This window comes from Embiotoca jacksoni, unplaced genomic scaffold (genome assembly GCF_022577435.1).
Source record: "Embiotoca jacksoni isolate LCO1_2020_lvr unplaced genomic scaffold, fEmbJac1.0.p SCAF_3, whole genome shotgun sequence".
NCBI lineage: Eukaryota > Metazoa > Chordata > Actinopteri > Embiotocidae > Embiotoca > Embiotoca jacksoni.
In genome coordinates, this window is record NW_027185381.1 from 1,874,898 (window position 1) to 1,892,915 (window position 18,018).

The 18,018-nt window shown below is 40.1% G+C and overlaps 1 protein-coding gene and 1 long non-coding RNA gene across 3 annotated transcripts; both read right to left on the bottom strand.

Moving 5' to 3' along the window:
- Positions 1 to 39: 39 nt before the first annotated feature.
- Positions 40 to 6,922, bottom strand: LOC138206654 (troponin I, fast skeletal muscle-like). 2 transcript variants are annotated; one of them, XM_069163501.1, is made up of 7 exons: positions 6,847 to 6,922; positions 5,146 to 5,178; positions 4,798 to 4,834; positions 1,683 to 1,811; positions 1,318 to 1,407; positions 323 to 496; positions 40 to 233 (listed from the first exon to the last, which is right to left on the bottom strand). In XM_069163501.1, the coding sequence occupies exons 2-7, from the start codon at positions 5,151 to 5,153 to the stop codon at positions 156 to 158; spliced, it is 516 nt and encodes a 171-aa protein (XP_069019602.1). In that variant the 5' UTR covers positions 5,154 to 5,178; positions 6,847 to 6,922; the 3' UTR covers positions 40 to 155. The 2 variants fall into 2 exon arrangements, with proteins under 2 accessions (XP_069019602.1, XP_069019603.1); XM_069163502.1 differs by having other exon boundaries at positions 6,851 to 6,890.
- An 8,007-nt stretch (positions 6,923 to 14,929) lies between these two features.
- LOC138206706 (uncharacterized) lies at positions 14,930 to 17,909 on the bottom strand. Its single transcript, XR_011178955.1, has 3 exons — positions 17,414 to 17,909; positions 17,304 to 17,334; positions 14,930 to 15,061 (listed from the first exon to the last, which is right to left on the bottom strand). It is a non-coding gene; the product is annotated as an uncharacterized lncRNA (long non-coding RNA).
- Between the last annotated feature and the right edge of the window lie 109 nt (positions 17,910 to 18,018).

Genomic DNA, 18,018 nt, shown 5'->3' on the forward strand with positions numbered 1-18,018 from the left:
TTTAGAATCTGTAAAATGAAGTGTCTTTACCCAGCAGGCTGAAACTCACTGATTTAATGAAAACAAAAGTATTTCAAAAATGTTAGAAATTCCATAAAAACCGCCAACAGCCGAAAGCAACCACAACCAGGAGCATAGTTAAGTTCAGTTTAAGTTTAGGAAGTCTCGAACATCTTCTTCCTGTCAGCTTTGTCCTCAATGTTCTTGCGCCAGTCGCCGGCGGCCTCCGTCGGCTGCAGGACACAAAGTCCACAATCAATGACAGTCAACACTTCTGTAAAAACTCTTGGTGCCGGTCCGACCGTCCTCATACAAGACTCACCTCCTCTTTCACCTCCTTCTTGACCTGCTTCAGGTTGGCCCTCAGGTCCATGTTGACCGTGTGTTTGGAGCCCAGCAGAGCTTTCAGCATGGCGTCGGCAGACATGCGCACTCTCTTCAAAGCGGGCTTCTTCACTCCGGCCAGCTCCACCACTTTGATCTTCAGGTCGTCAATCTGAGAGCGACCGAGTCGTTTAAAGGTGGAATCGGGCCAAAAGTAGAGAAGGAGTTTGGTTTAAAGTGGTTATGTGATGCATTTCTATGAGTTATGAAACACCTTTTGAAGAATTTCCCCACAAAATATTTGAAGCTCGTTATTTGATTCTGTGTCTTTTCTCTGTAAATATCATTCAAACCTGCTGAAACACAGCGCTGTTGTTTCAGAACCGATGACAACGGTGTTTGTTGTTTGCTGTTAGGAGATTTATTGTTTATTAGATTTGAACCTTGTGGCATGCTGTACATGATGTGATTAAAAAAAAAGCTGTTTTTACAGTTTAATTATTGAAAAAAAAACCTAAAAGGTGGTCAGTGGTTTCCCCATTATATTTTCTGATCATAGAAATAGAAGAGAATAGAAATATTTTACATTCCTTTCTTACAGAAAACTACATGGAGAACGACCCTTAAACTTCAGTACCCATGAGTCTTAGCTGCCATTGCTGTGATGATGTTTCTGCTTCGTTTTGATGTACTGATGCAAAATGTTCCCCAACTAAATTCCATAATTGCATTGACTCCATTATAATGACCTGAATTCAGCAAATTCACATCCAGAAGTTATCATTAAAGTTGGGGTTTGCAGGCTATTAGCTTCTTATGTTATGGACGAACATCAACCGCTTCCTTTTTTGTCACTCCAGCATGTTTTCTTCTTACCAGATTATTAATAATGTTGAAGAGGTTAAAACAGACCAGCCAGCTCTCTTTTTTTGTTTTCCATGATTAGACTCATCAGAGAGATGGTTTGTGGCGGTACAGCAGGAGGAGGTGTACCTCTTTATCGGCCTTTCCCACTTTGGACAGCAGGTCGTACCGCTCATCATCCACTTTGTCAATGAGGGCGTGCAACTTTTTGCAGGTTTCCTAAATAAACATAAAATAATAAATCATCATGATAATAGAGACAATAGGCTGCCAATGACTTGAAATATTTGACAGATGATTAGAGAAACATCATGGGACCGTTATTTGACAGTTTGTGGGTTTAAGTTTTGGATAATTCCAGTTGAAGACCACAAGTTACCAATTAAAGAGATGCTAATAAAGAAATGAAGAGCCTCTCATGTCCATTAGGTAGGACTCGAAGCTGTGGTGTCTCATGTCCATTAGGTAGGACTCAAAGCTGTGGTGTCTCTCACCATGAGGGTGGCCTGGTCTCCGCTCAGGCTGGGGGAGGAACAGGTTTCAGCCATGTAGGCCTGCTTGGCGGCCGTGATGTCCTTCTTCTCCTGTACAAGCCAGCCTGCTGCAATTTGCAGCATCAAACTCTGCAGGACGGACAAAAAGTCAACAAAAGCCAATAGAAGGCAGAAAATACTTTCATTCAGCCACTAAGTGTTGGCAGAGGACTGTTTTTTGTGGCTTCAGTGGGCAGAGCACACATGAACAGACCTTTCCAATACAGGGCAGGTTGGGTTTGGATGTTCTACATATTTAATCCCACTCACATAAATAATTCAAACAATTTAATTTGAAATGCAACTTTTTGATTCAGTTAATCATGTAATACATTAAACTGACTCTTGTCTGTTGAACTGAATGTGAATCAGGCCGTTCTCAGCCATAAAAGATAAAAGGTACTCGCGTTAACTACAAACAAATTTCAATTAGATTAATTAAATGGATTAAATTAAACCATGAAGAGGGACGTTGTGGCAGAGTAGGCCATTTAATTAATAATTGCAAAATAAATTAGGCAAACTCAAAGCTATTTATTAACACTATAACATCAGTGACGTTTGAAGCACTTTGCTCTTCATCAGTGTCGTTAATAAATAAATTGCATCGGGAGCTTAGAGGGTGCGAAGTTTACTTCTTCTCAGTCCTCAACATCGTTCCAGCGTCTAATTTCAACGTATTGGATGAGTTTCCTTTGTTAACTTTGCCATTTAATAAATTCCAGCGTTTGGCATCTATAAGACGCAGGTTTTTGTCTTATATCATTGATTTATTTTCTCTGGATGGTGATTTTATTCTGGCATCAAAATATTTTCTAATTACATTTTTATGGTAATAAGTAGTTTTCTCAGTCACACAATAGTGTTTGGAGGTAAAGACCTTTAAATATAGATTTACCACTTGAAGATTATCGCATCCTACTACGTTGAATAATTCTGCAATGTTTTTATGGCTGCGCTGCCGCCTGCTGGAGAATTCACGTCACTACAAATATACTTTAAGATGAGATATTTTTGAGAAATGAAAAAAAGGTCTCTAACTTGTGAGCTATTTAGCTTCATTTAGTCAGCTATCATGTCCTATTTTGGGTCTTTGGGTCTATCCTAAGTTACATTGATGCTTTTTCTTCCATTATAAAAAATTTTCAAATATAATTTAATCTATTATTTTATTATTTTACTTTAATGTAACCTAGCAAAACACAATATAACACTATATACTCTTTGAACAACAGACATTTGGACTTGTCAAAGGAGTAAAAGCAGTGGAATTAATCATAATAATGGTGGCTCAATTCCATGAAGTGTCTCGGTGACGTTAAACCGGTATGGAGAGACGGCACGGCGCCTTATTGTTCAAAGCCAACATCACAATCAGAGCACTGATTTGTATCATGAAGGTTCCTGCCTACAAATCTGCAGCAACTGTGTGATCCTGTCGAGTCAACATGGATCAAAGTCTGAGGAATGTTTACAGCACCTTGTTTAATCTGTGACATGAAGAATTAAGGCGGATCTAAAGGGGAAAAGAGAGTCCAACCCGGGACTAGCGAGGTGTACCGGATGAAGTATATCGGATGTGGATCCAATATGGCCCTTGTTGACATTTCAGGAAAACCCAGATTACATTTAATGGCAGGAGGAGATATATAATCTAACTAGTTTCAAATACGGTCTTAATGACAATAAATATAATTTTTACAGACATTTTAGTTTCCAATAGTCCTGAAAGCGTAGAGCAGAGGGGGTGTTTCAAAAGTGTGACATTTGGAAAACCATTTTGGTGCCCAGATAATTCTGCACCATGACTTTCCTCGATGCAACACATACACAATGCAATCTGTATAAGATGTCAGGACTCATTATCTGTGCAAACCGTGAGCTCAATAATGATGGTCTTGATCAACACTACAAAACACCTTCTGTGTGTTGGACAAATCGAACCAGCAGGTAGCGCCTCAAAGCCTGAAAATGTCTCTTCTGTCTCATCTCAGCTGCTGCTTTAAGTTTCTGTCAGCTGTGATGAAGACCAGCTGGATTAAACAGGAGACCAACAGAAACCACATCAGCTCATATATGCTGTTACACATCAACTACACAATGATGATTTAAACATGATTAAAAAGACGGCAAACTTTTGGTCAAGAACTAACAAGGTCACTGACAGACAACAACTACTGGAGACGAATCCCTGTACCTCTGCTGCAGATTTAAAAAAAAAAAAAAGACTAACAATACATTTCTTTATGGAAATTAGATTGAGTTTTTAGATTGAAATTAGATTGAGTTTTTAGATTGAAATTAGATTGAGTTTTGCTGCTGAGTGGGTGAAATTAAATTTCTTCTATTTCTGTAACCTGTAAAATAAAGTATGACCAAAATAATATTAGTCTTAAATGTGTGTGTGCAGTGATGTTTGTGCTGGCTGTTGTATTGAAGCCACTGTATACCTGAACCTCTGTGCTATGTAGGTAATGCATCATCAACACACTATTTCACCGCAGATTAAAATAGCAGTAATGCTAGACACATCCAAAGCACCAGAGATTCAACCACAGACGCAGTCTAAGTCCAAGCAGTAACCAAATCCAGCCAAATCCATCACAGCCGGGCAGAGCAGCTGAAGCTGTGCTCCAAGCCAGCAGCTGTATGGAGATCTGCCTTTTTAAAATGTGTAATGAGCCCAAAAGGCATCACGTAATGTATTTTAAAAATGGACTGGACCGACACACCAACTGTCGTTAGAAGAAATGCAAAAGTTCTTGTGAGATAACGTTGAAGTCATCAGGAAGAAATGTCCCGATCGTCATCTGTGGAGAACTTCACACACAGCAGAAGGTTAAACTGCTTGTGTCTTCTGCATTATTCATGTTCAACTACACGATACAAGACAGATTACTGATCAGACCCCAAAAAACATATTGAATAGATGAGAAACAACTAAACACGCCATCATAATTCACTGGAATAAACTCCAAACACCTTCCTCTCCTGTTATCAATCAGCAGCTTCATTTCTGAAGTATTGGTACCGACTGCATTTCAAAACTCAGCTCAGACAACGACAGGTGTCGTACCTTCAGATGATGCCTGCGGCTCGAAGTCATCTTTTTGCTGTGAGGAGATCAAACAAAATCGTTGGTGTCTTGACAGTATTTGTTCCAACAGACAGACGGAGAAAGAAACGGACTTCACGACTTTTTCCATCCTTTCTTAAATTATTTTTCTTTTTTCTTTCTCTCCTCTAAAAGTCTTCACAGTGAATAGCCTACTTTTGGTACTTGAGTATATTTCACTGCGGACGCTTTTGAACTTAAATATGAATCAAATATTTTCAACTTAAGTTAATTCAGTTCCAACATTGAAACACACTCATTATGTAAAGGATCTGAATCAGTGATGTATGACGGAGAAGCAACACTTACTCAGACATGTTGGCGTCTTTTTCTCTTCACAACCTGTTTGAGAAAGAAAGAAAGAAAGAAAGAAAGAAAGAAAGAAAGAAAGAAAGAAAGAAAGAAAGAAAGAAAGAAAGAAAGAAAGAAAGAAAGAAAGAAAGAGAGTTTATGATCAAATAATCATATACAAGACCCTCCTGTGTATAAATGTGAGCTACTGAGATGTTTAATGAGCAGCTGAGTGGTGACAGGACTAAGTTTAGAGTTGGGGTCAAATGTCGGCGCTACCTTAAGCTCCTTTGCAGGTGTTCAAAACTAAATTTCCTCTGTGAGTTAACACTTCAATTGCTTTCGCAGAGAAGAATCTGTCCGGCAGAATGTGCTGCGGCAGCGTGTCAGCTGCCAACACCAGCCACAACACACACCATCACACACTCACAAAAACAAACCCAGCTCGGCCGGCAGCCGCTCTCCCGAATCAGATTTCAAGAGTTATTTATACTGAGAATATTATAAAGATCTAGATCTTCATCTGATTGAGTCTCAATCCTGAAACACAAACACAAACAGGCTGATTTGAGACTTTGACTGCATATAAATTATTTTTTTGCTGTTTAAAAATTTCCCACATGAACAATGAAATGTTTTCCTTTTTTCTTGAGATCAAAATCTCTTCATTCTTCTGATAAAAGCTTCAGAAAAGTTCAGTCCAAGACCAGGAATCAAACCGCAAACTGTTACAAATAGATCATGAGTATTATCGATGACCGTACATCTAAAAAAAAAAACTTTATCATAACAAGACATCCATGATATCAATGTGTTGTTTTTCTCACCAAAGCTCCACCAAATCAAAATGTGGGGATTCATTTCACAATAGTCCAATACTTTAATATAACATTACACTGTAAAACAAATCACAGCAATTGCTCTGGTTATCCAACTGTTTGTCCAAGCGAGATCTTTGATTGCTTTTTGCTGTTTCTATCAAAAATCATCTTGTTTCAGCCCCACTTTTTCAGTTGTATTATATTTGTATTTTATTTTTGCTTTATTCACACACAAACTTCTGTTAATCTCCTCAAATTAACCTGAAAACAACTGGAAGCATCTCAACCTATAGACAGTTCTTGTTCATTTTTTTTTAAGCAAAGAATTCTTAAAAGTTGAATTTGATAGCAAGAAATCCTGAAAACGATCCAAACAATCGAATGCAAAAGAACTCAAACACTCAAAGATAAATCAAAGAGCCAAATTATACTCATGGGACAATTGAAAAAGTTCAAATATGATTCCAATAGTTCAAAAAATAAGATACACAATGTAATATCACAATCATGCAATCAAAAAGCTTCAACTTACAGGAAAATGTCGAATTTCAAAACTCTCCAAAACAGCCAAATGCTCCAAATAGAAATCTTGAGAGAAGGTCTAAAGTAAATAGAGTAAGAGCATCATCCAACCTCAGCTCATTAAAATCTCGGTGCAGCACAATTCAAACACAATCCTCAGATTTCATCCATCAGTAATCAGCCCTCTCCGTCACCCTGGGTCACGTCTCCCTTCACTTATTAACAAACCGCAGGGGTCAGGACTTTCACCACTTTAGCACTTCACCAACAGCTCTTTACAAAAAGACAGTAACAGTCTCCACAGAGCAGCCACTTGGTATTCGTTTACCAGCTCTGTTAAGGCATGCAGAGTGGAGCAAATGGAAACTGGTCTCACCTACGATGAGAGAGAAAGTCCAGGAGGAGGGCAGCAGAGACTTGTGGCAGTGGGAAGAAATCATCCCGGGGGTTTTATATGAGGGCTCAGACATGGATACGGAGGTACCGGTTTAAGGAAATGCAGTATACTCAGACCAATCGGCCGGCAAGCTCCTGAAATATCATCATCCCCTGTCAACTTCACCCTGTAAATCAGGCGTCGTTAAGGAGGAGCCTGATTTCATTTAAGGACTCTGCTCGGTGCCACCAGGACGCTATAAAAGGATGGAAAAAGATCATGATGATTCCCATTCACTATAAAACCCTCAGAGACCAAACATTCAACCAGATGAACGTTGGACTGGTGAAAGTGGAGGGACAGACGGGTTTTTCTGTGCTTTGAGAGGTGTTTTTGGTTTGGTTTTCTCTTGAAGATGCTCAAGATCCCAGAGTTTCAGTGATGATTAGCATTGGATGCACAAACTGCAAGAACAGACTTTTTCCAGCTGGATTTGGCTTTTGATTTACAAGTGAAAGAGAAAAATAAATACAAAAAATACTCAAATATCTACTAGTATCCTTTTTTTTTACATTATTAAGGTCCATTTAAACCCTTTAAAGTTTGATTTGACTCTTCTTCTTCGCAACAGATAAACTCAGGTCTCAATTGAAATTTGATTTGGTTCCACTTGTAAAACTGGATTTAAGCGCAAAAACTCGTCATACTTGTAGAAATTAATCGATTTTTTTTTAAACAGTCAACAGATTGGATGCCAACTTCAGTTTTGCAAGTAATTTGTATTACATTTAATTGTCTGTAAGTTTTAAGATTATATAGTGCCGTTAAACATTAACTTCCATTTGTCTTCAGGACTCAAAATGTGTCAAACCTACATGTGCTAAGTTTGGAAACACGAATGTCTCATCACTAATTAGATGTAGATTTCTCACGAAGGGCACGTCCTTCACAGTTGGCGTGAACTCAAATCCCAGCGTCTCCCTGCAGACACTTGCAGATTTGATCTGTGGAGTCTCAACTCAAATAGTTTTCCCAAAGTATATAACCGACAGAGCCTTCTTCTCCACAGCTGCCCGACACCTCTGAGCACGAGGCTGAAGGTTGGCTCGCACGCCAATGGAGAGTCACGCTTTTATGCTGATATCAAAGTTTAAATTCTTTAATCAAAGAAAGAAAAACAGTTTGACAAAACCTCTTCACACCTGCCTGAAAGCTTCTTCTTTCTTTTTTTTTTACACTCAGTTGTAATGTGTGCGTGTGAAATAAGTTACTCCTAAAAAATGCAATAGGACCTTCAGCGGACCAAAATATAGTCCTAAATGTTGCTGATGGATACCGCTCAGAGTGACGTCCAACAGGTATCTTTAGAAACTGAAGTTTCTGACAATAACAGGAAAAAAAAACTCCTCAGACACGAAACACATAGGATTCATTTTTTAGCAAAGATTTGTGTTTACCTGAACTTAGACCACAAGACTCAAAGTTGTGATTGTTCAATAATGAAAGCAAAGTGGGGAATCAACACCTTCAAATCTCTAAAGTGGATCAAACTTCCTAATTGACTTGAAAAATTGACTTGAGAACTTGAAATGTCATGAAAAGCTCATCTTGGATTTTCTAGAAGTGTGTTGAGACTGCAGCGTCCAGACCGAAGGCTCAGAGAAAGAGAAACCACCAATGAAACATCGATATCACTTTTAACTATTGCTCCAAATAAAGTGCTTAACAAGCTGGCTCTTCTGCCATCTATAAATATCACGTAAACGCAGGCTGACCTGGTTAGTGTTTCCTCTTGAATTACTGATCCGTGGACCCTCAGAAAGCCTTCCAGACCTTCCTCTGGCTGCAGAAGGCCCTCTCAGATTAACATTTGTGCTATAAAAATATAAGGGCATGATACGGTTGCCTGCTGCTATAATTTCCCCTCTCAGACAAGTTACTCGAACAAGAATGCTTTCTGGAATATGTGAAGAAAATATTCTTTGTGACAGATTTGTCTGATGTTCTCAACAAGTCAACTTATGTATCGAAACAAGTTATGTAAGTAAACGACTATGTAAGTATCTAAGATTACAATCAAATTGTAGTCACTGGTAAACAACCGGTGCTAAAAAAGTGTTTGGCCATGCTAATGGCCTAGCTTCATTGATGACGATGTCAGCAGGTCTTTTATTTATTTAATTTCACTTTATTAATCCCCGAGGGGAAATGTCTTCACTACAGCAGGGGGGCTCTCAGGGGGGAGCTGCTGCAGCAGGCTGCCACTAGCTCGGCGCCAGGTAACCTGACCTGAGGTGCATGTTTTTGGATGATGGGAGGAAGCCGGAGAACCCGGAGAGAACCCACGCAAGCACAGGGAGAACATGCAAACTCCGCACAGAAAGGCCCAGGACCGGATTCAAACCCAGAACCTTTTTGCTGTGAGGTGACAATGCTAACCACTGCACCACCGTGCCACCCAAGTCACCACTGACAGAAATATCCGAGCATCTACTGGATGGATTAACCCTTTGAACCCCGGGCTATGTTCAGGGTAATTTCACTATCTTGATCATTGTTGGGGCTAACAACTGCATTTACAGTATATATTGTTTTTGGCATGACAGTTTAGGCTACTCAGTTCTTTCATCATTGCAGGGGCTAGCACTGCCACATCACAGCAGGACGGTTGGAGTCTCGGCTGGGACTCGGTTCGAAGCTTAATTGGAGCAAGGATCGTTCTGTGTGGGGTTTTCATGTTCTCCCTGCTGCCTGCGTGGGTTCTCTCCGGGTTCTCCTGCTGCCTCCCACCATCTAAAAACATGCATGTTAGGTTAGTTGGTGCTTCTAAATTGGCCATAAGTGTAACTCACAACTAATTAGGTTGACTGACAACAGATTATTTATATGATTGGGTATAAAAAGAGCATCCCAGTAAGGCACAGTCTCTCAACAGTGAAGATGGGGAAGGGTTTACTACTCTGTGAAAGACTGCATGTAATATAGTGCAACAATTTAAGAATAATGTAATGTAACGTGAAATTGCAAAGCTTTTGGGGATTTCATCATTTACCGTCCCTAATATCATAAAAAGATTCAGAGAATCTGGAGACAACCAATATTGCTATGGCCAAGATCTTTAACCCCTTTGGCGGCACTGCATTAAAAACACACACAATTCTGTGGTGGAAATCACTGCATGGGCTCAGGAACACTTCTGAAAACCCTTGTTTGTGAACAGAGTTCATCGCTGCATCCACAAATGCTGGTTAAAGCTCCACCGTGCAAAGAAGAAACCAGATAGAAACATGATCCAGAAACTCTGCCGCTTTCTCTGGACCCGTGCTGTTTTTAGATGGACTGAGTCCAGGTGATAAACTGACCTGCCTGTAGTCCAGACCTGTCAACCATTGAAAAGACTGGAACATCATGAAAAAGAATCACGACAAAGGAGACCCTGAACTGTTGAGCAGCTTAAATCCTGTATCAGGCAAGAATGGGACAACATTTCACTTTCAAAACTCCAGCATTGTTGTTGTTAAAAGAATAGGTAATGCAACACAGTGGTAAACATGACCCTGTCCTAACTTGTGAAACGTGTTGCTGGCATCAAATTCCAAATGAGCACATATCTTTTAAGTTTCAACATTTGATATGTTGTCATTGGTTGACTTTTGAATTGAATATCAGTTTATATAATTTACACACAGTGTCCCAACTTTTTTGGAAATGGTGTTGTTCACAGAGGCTTTTTGTTTTTCCGTGCACACCACTGCAAAACATGTCAGATGCACACACATACAGAAGTGTGCGGCGGCGCATTCATCTGAAGCGTTACTGCAAAATACTTTCTCTCTTTTTCTCTCTTGTTGTTTGTCTCTTCATATTATTTGCCGTATCCTTTTTCCCTTAATGGGAGAAAATCCAACCATGTTATCGACATTGGGGGGGGGGTCAATATTATATTCGCCCCCACTGTGACCCCGCTGTAAACGTACATAAAATAATAATGTAAATATACAAAGGAGGTGTGCAGGAGATATATATAGAGGATGTCGTCTTAAAATTCATAAAAACTTCAAACCAAACCAAATGTAGAAAAATGTCATGGTATTGTATGTTCTCCTAAATGTCATAAAAATATCATCCAATAGTGTGTTGTCTAAAATATCATGAACATGTCATACTATGGTATATTCTTTGAATGTCTTTAAAACATCATGCTCTAGTGTGTCATACCACAGTATGTAGTCTAAAATGTCACTGAAATGTAATACTATATTATGTTGTCTAAAATGTAATTAAAATGTCATACTATCGTATGTTCTCCGAAAAGTCTTCATCAACATCATACTATAATGTCGTCCAAAAAGTCATAAAGATATCATACTGTAGTATTTCATCCAAAATGTTATAAAAACCTCGTACTATATTATGTAATCAACAATGTCATAAAAATGGCATTCTATAGAATGTTGTCCAAAATGTCAACAAAATGTAGTCTGATAGTATGTTGTCCAAAACTTTATTAAAAAGTCATACTACAGTATGACCTCCAAAATGTTATAAAAACGTAATAATATGGTATACTATTGATCATGCTCATCAGGATGAACTTTTCATTCTTTATATTTTCCATTTGGGAAACCTACAAACCTCAAGGATCACTGATAAATATTGTTGGAGAATAAAAAAATAAAAAAGTGTAAAAAAGAGGAAGTTAGCTGAACCAACCAGTGGCTAAAACAGATTACATTCACCAAAGAATTGGAGGAATTGATATTCTTGTTTAACTGACCAGAGGTTCAGCTAAGACACACTGACCAGTATATAAAAGAGTCAGCCGAGAAACACATTTAGGAGGTCAGACGACGTGGAAGGTGGTGACAGGTCTGAATGAGCTGCAGAAAGTGGACATGATGGACTTTGAGTCACGCTGGGAACGTGGCGGTGGAAGGTCGGGTTCATGGTTCTGTCACAGAGACCAACAGGAGGTTTTCTATGCAGATGCCCGAACTACAACTTGAGCCTGCTGGAATGTTCTGAAGCTATGGTCCGAGTTTGGAAATGTGAGGGAAGCGTGTTGCCTTTCTGCACTACGTGAAAGCATTAATAACTAATGTTGGTTTAGATGGAGTATGATTCATACTCCTAATGCTTGTAGTAGTTGGCTGATTCATCCACCATCTGGTGGTGTTTTTATCACAGAGGGAGTGTCTGGTGTTTTTATCACAGAGGGAGTGTCTGGTGTTTTTATCACAGAGGGAGTGTCTGGTGTTTTTATCACAGAGGGAGTGTCTGTGTTTTTATCACAGAGGGAGTGTCTGGTGTTTTTATCACAGAGGGAGTGTCTGGTGTTTTTATCACAGAGGGAGTGTCTGGTGTTTTTATCACAGAGGGAGTGTCTGGTGTTTTTATCACAGAGGGAGTGTCTGGTGTTTTTATCACAGAGGGAGTGTCTGGTGTTTTTATCACGGAGGGAGTGTCTGGTGTTTTTATCACAGAGGGAGTGTCTGTGTTTTTATCACGGAGGGAGTGTCTGGTGTTTTTATCACAGAGGGAGTGTCTGTGTTTTTATCACAGAGGGAGTGTCTGTGTTTTTATCACAGAGGGAGTGTCTGGTGTTTTTATCACAGAGGGAGTGTCTGGTGTTTTTATCACGGAGGGAGTGTCTGGTGTTTTTATCACAGAGGGAGTGTCTGTGTTTTTATCACAGAGGGAGTGTCTGGTGTTTTTATCACAGAGGGAGTGTCTGGTGTTTTTATCACGGAGGGAGTGTCTGGTGTTTTTATCACAGAGGGAGTGTCTGGTGTTTTTATCACAGAGGGAGTGTCTGGTGTTTTTATCACAGAGGGAGTGTCTGTGTTTTTATCACGGAGGGAGTGTCTGTGTTTTTATCACGGAGGGAGTGTCTGGTGTTTTTATCACAGAGGGAGTGTCTGGTGTTTTTATCACAGAGGGAGTGTCTGTGTTTTTATCACGGAGGGAGTGTCTGGTGTTTTTATCACAGAGGGAGTGTCTGGTGTTTTTATCACAGAGGGAGTGTCTGTGTTTTTATCACAGAGGGAGTGTCTGGTGTTTTTATCACAGAGGGAGTGTCTGTGTTTTTATCACGGAGGGAGTGTCTGGTGTTTTTATCACAGAGGGAGTGTCTGGTGTTTTTATCACAGAGGGAGTGTCTGTGTTTTTATCACGGAGGGAGTGTCTGGTGTTTTTATCACAGAGGGAGTGTCTGGTGTTTTTATCACAGAGGGAGTGTCTGTGTTTTTATCACAGAGGGAGTGTCTGGTGTTTTTATCACAGAGGGAGTGTCTGGTGTTTTTATCACAGAGGGAGTGTCTGTGTTTTTATCACGGAGGGAGTGTCTGGTGTTTTTATCACAGAGGGAGTGTCTGGTGTTTTTATCACGGAGGGAGTGTCTGTGTTTTTATCACAGAGGGAGTGTCTGGTGTTTTTATCACAGAGGGAGTGTCTGTGTTTTTATCACAGAGGGAGTGTCTGTGTTTTTATCACGGAGGGAGTGTCTGGTGTTTTTATCACAGAGGGAGTGTCTGGTGTTTTTATCACAGAGGGAGTGTCTGGTGTTTTTATCACGGAGGGAGTGTCTGGTGTTTTTATCACGGAGGGAGTGTCTGGTGTTTTTATCACAGAGGGAGTGTCTGTGTTTTTATCACGGAGGGAGTGTCTGGTGTTTTTATCACAGAGGGAGTGTCTGTGTTTTTATCACAGAGGGAGTGTCTGGTGTTTTTATCACGGAGGGAGTGTCTGGTGTTTTTATCACGGAGGGAGTGTCTGTGTTTTTATCACAGAGGGAGTGTCTGTGTTTTTATCACAGAGGGAGTGTCTGGTGTTTTTATCACAGAGGGAGTGTCTGGTGTTTTTATCACAGAGGGAGTGTCTGGTGTTTTTATCACAGAGGGAGTGTCTGGTGTTTTTATCACAGAGGGAGTGTCTGGTGTTTTTATCACGGAGGGAGTGTCTGGTGTTTTTATCACAGAGGGAGTGTCTGGTGTTTTTATCACAGAGGGAGTGTCTGTGTTTTTATCACAGAGGGAGTGTCTGTGTTTTTATCACAGAGGGAGTGTCTGTGTTTTTATCACGGAGGGAGTGTCTGGTGTTTTTATCACGGAGGGAGTGTCTGTGTTTTTATCACAGAGGGAGTGTCTGGTGTTTTTATCACGGAGGGAGTGTCTGTGTTTTTATCACGGAGGGAGTGTCTGGTGTTTTTATCACAGAGGGAGTGTCTGTGCCGCCACTCAAAAGGATGAGGTTTAGTACAAGCTTCTCCAATGTGAAAATACCATATACTAGAGTATATATACATATATGTATACAGACCATATACCATATATATATATATATATATGGTATATGGTCTGTTGTGGTATTACAACCAGGACAAACTATTGAGGTCAATAATACAAAAAACGTTGAGAATCTATTTTGTTAGTTTTCAAATAAAGTTAGATCAAAATAATTAACCACATTTCACCAGATTGCGCTGATTTTAATGTTGTTTATTAGTATTGGTTCGGTGCATTCAGGACTGTTTTGTATTTTTTATTTGACTGTTCTGCAACAACAACTGCTGGAAATCTCTGCAGGCCTTTCTGCTCTTTTGGAAAACAAGTAGTTGGTAATATCGGATGATGTAAAACATCTCAAATGTCAGCACGGTTAAGATATTACACAAATGGCCAGTTCAGCTGGTCAATGGAAAGAAGAGGGCAGCTGAACTTTACTCAGACAGCAGGCGAGATTTACTGCATTATAACAGAGCTATAAGAATCATCAAAAATCGATTGATACCAACAACTAAATTCCTGGTTGTGACGTCCCTATCAGATATATTCTGCTAATTCAGACCTTTGTGAGAATTATTATCTGGAAATACTCTGACTAATAACTACTGAATGTTAGAACGGTCTGTTTTTTAAGATTTTGATGGTTTTGACCATTTACTCAAAACAGTAACATGTTTGAGGTGTTTATAGAAGCATCTAGTGGTCATCGGGGGAACTACAGCAGAACAGAATAACAGAATAATTCCCCCCCAGATGCCACTGTAAACACGATGCCCGGACTGCAGCAGTGAATTAACTCAGCAGGTCTCGCAGCATGCGTCCGGTGTCCGTTTCCTTCAACAGAGGAGACTCACCTCTATGTTCACCTCCTTCTTCTCTCCGCTCCGGTTGGCCTTCATAGGATCAGTGGTGCCAGCCAGCCGGATTCAGACCTGGAATAAGACAATATACCGTATGAAATATCATGTAAATAAAAAAGACCTTCAGCTCCAGAGCTTTAAGTTAAACTGAAAAGATAAAAGAAGATCATTTAAACTTAACACCTGTCATGGAAACAACTGTAATGCAGACGGTAGAGTGGGTTGCGCACTAATCGGAAGGTTGGTGGTTCAATCCCCAGCTCCTCCTGTCCACATGCCTAAGTGTCCTTGAGCAAGACACTGAACCCTAAATTGCTCCCGATGGTGAACCATCGGTGTGTTGTAAGTCACTTTGGATAAAAGCGTCAGCTAAATGAAATGAAATGTAATGAAATCACATCGTTCTTACAGTTTCAAAGACGTCTTTCTGAGAGTGTAAGAGTGGCACACACCGAGGACTATTTCTCACATTTGACTGTAATTATAATTGCCATCCACTAAGTGTTATGTAACACTTTAACACCGCGGCCTGTTGCGATGTTTTGTTTAATTTAGAGGTGCTGAAGTACGTGACATTGAGAGCAGCTGATTTCACTGATTAACAACCTTCAATCGGAGACGAAGAACTAATCAGTGAAATCAGCTCTGGACGTGCTTCATGGTCGGACTGCATTTCCACCGCAAATGTAACACAGTTAAAGTAAAGTCAATCAGATCACATATTGTACAAAACGGTGTCAATCTCAGGGATCTGGGAAAATGTTTAAAACTCAAAACTAAAAAAAGAGTAAATAGTAGAACGACACCGAAAGACTTAACCACACATGGCATCACGGCTACCTGGTGTGACATGCATTCATTAAGAGTGTTGTGAACTGCATTAGAGATTGATTAATAGAGATGAATTCAGCACATGCTCAGTGGCACTGGTGTGGTGCTTTTTGTTGAAGTACCTGTAATGTGGGTGCACAAACACACACAGGCCCGTGCACTGTGAAGTCGTTGCTGTTTCTGAGATTGTGTGACCGAGTTTACATAAAATAGTCAATAATGTAGATTTCCATCGCTTTAGTTTGCTAACAATATAATCATAATATTTTCAGAGCTGGATGAATCATCTAAACTTGTGTCCAATTTTTAGTCACAACACCTTCCTGCAAATGTTTCAAAATAAAAGCCTTGTTAAGAAATTAAGAGTTTTTATATGCTGAAATGCTTAAGGGCTTTTAATTTGAAAGAGACACAGGAAGTGCTCCAGCAGCACTGCAGCTGTGGTCAGTGAGGGCAGAAAGGTGTGGCGGAAAGTTTTGATGAGGAACTCATAAAGGTTGTCTGACAAACCAGCTATAATGTTATTTCTGCCATTTATCTGTGCTCTGACTGCAGTACCAGTAATATCCTCTAGTGTCTCCATGCCTTCGGTTCACGTTCATGAGCAAGATCTGTTTTCCACCACCGACATCGTGAATACGACAAGAAGGCGGCGTTCATACGGACTCTTCTCTGTACGCGGTGAATACGACCACATTTGAACGCAGCAGTAGTCCTGAAGACAACATCAAGCCTCTTAGCGTGACAGACAATCATTCACCTCCCTCCTGTGAGAAGAAAAACTGTATCTGAAAGTGGGTCAGAGTTGTTTTACAGTTTTACCGCGCGTTGCATTTTTCCACAAGTTAACGCAGGTCAGCGAGGTGGAAGTTATTAACAAGCAAACGCTCCTCTTTCCAGATGGCTCTCCTTCTCTGTTCTCTCTAATTCTGGCCGGTGTGAGTCGAAGTGGAGAAGCAGCTGTTATCTGAGGATACGATACAAGCGTCAGCACAGGTCAAATATAACCTGCAGTATCTCTGGGGAACGAGATGCCAAATACACAAGACATTGTCGAGGCTGATGAGTGCAAAGTGTCGGATCAGCAATATTCAACCAGCTGCTGCACCCCTAAAACAGAACCTCTTTTTGATTTGAGAGACTGATGTCAGACTCAACTGTTGACGTGATAAGAACCAGCATGAAGCTTAACGCTGGAACGCTGTATGGAAACTCAAACATCTGGACTAAATGCTTTTGTTTTGTGGGATCCGGCCATCAGTGGCATTAACATGATGTAAGTTTGTTCAGCAGAAAGATGTCATATCACTTATAAATCATATCTGGAGCTGCTCAGTGAACGAGGTTTAATGCAGAAGCCTCTAAATTGACATATTCTCCTATTTAAAATCTTATTAACGCAGAGTCTGGAGAGTTGTGAACACAAGTGAACACACGGAGGAGAAGCTTTACTTGACAGAAACAGGAAAGTGAATGAACGTACCGTTGCAGCAAATCCTGTTTAGTTTTCTGATCTGCAAGAAAAAGGAAGAAAATCCTATTAATTTGGGGTTAAAAGATTTGAAAATAGTAAGGTTTGACCAACTAACTCACCTTTTCTTCTTCACCTTTCTTCCTCTGGTGAGCGAAGTGACACACAAACTTCCTGAAGATCAAAGTCGCTTTTTAACTGGAGAGACGCTGATTTAAAGATCAATTTAAATTCTGAATGTGCAGCTTCTGAAGGTGAACTTGAGTGAACTCTGTTTACGGATTCCACAAGACTGTAAACGAGATGAAGATGAAGCGTTTGTATTCAATGTGACGGCGAAAAGACGAGAAGAATTCATCACATTTTGTTTTGGAAAATCTGAAAATAAATGAACGTGATGTTGTTTAGTCGGACCGAAGGCTGAATTATATTTCTGAGTTTCCTTCTCACTTCACACTGGTCACTGTATATCTACCTGCAACATGACATGGATGGATGCTGATTAACGCCACCGTCAGAGTGACAGTCAGAAAAGTCTTGGTGAACTGAACCTGAACTGGAAAACAGCCCCGTTACAGTTGGAGGATTTTTCCGGGCCTGTTGACGTTGGATCAGGTGGCAGCCATCTAGTGGCCACTTTTTACTGACTCAAAACTCTAAATGTTGCTTTTGCAATCTTTAGCTGCAGGTTCATGTACTTTTTTCTTTTCTTTTTTTTTTATGTAGA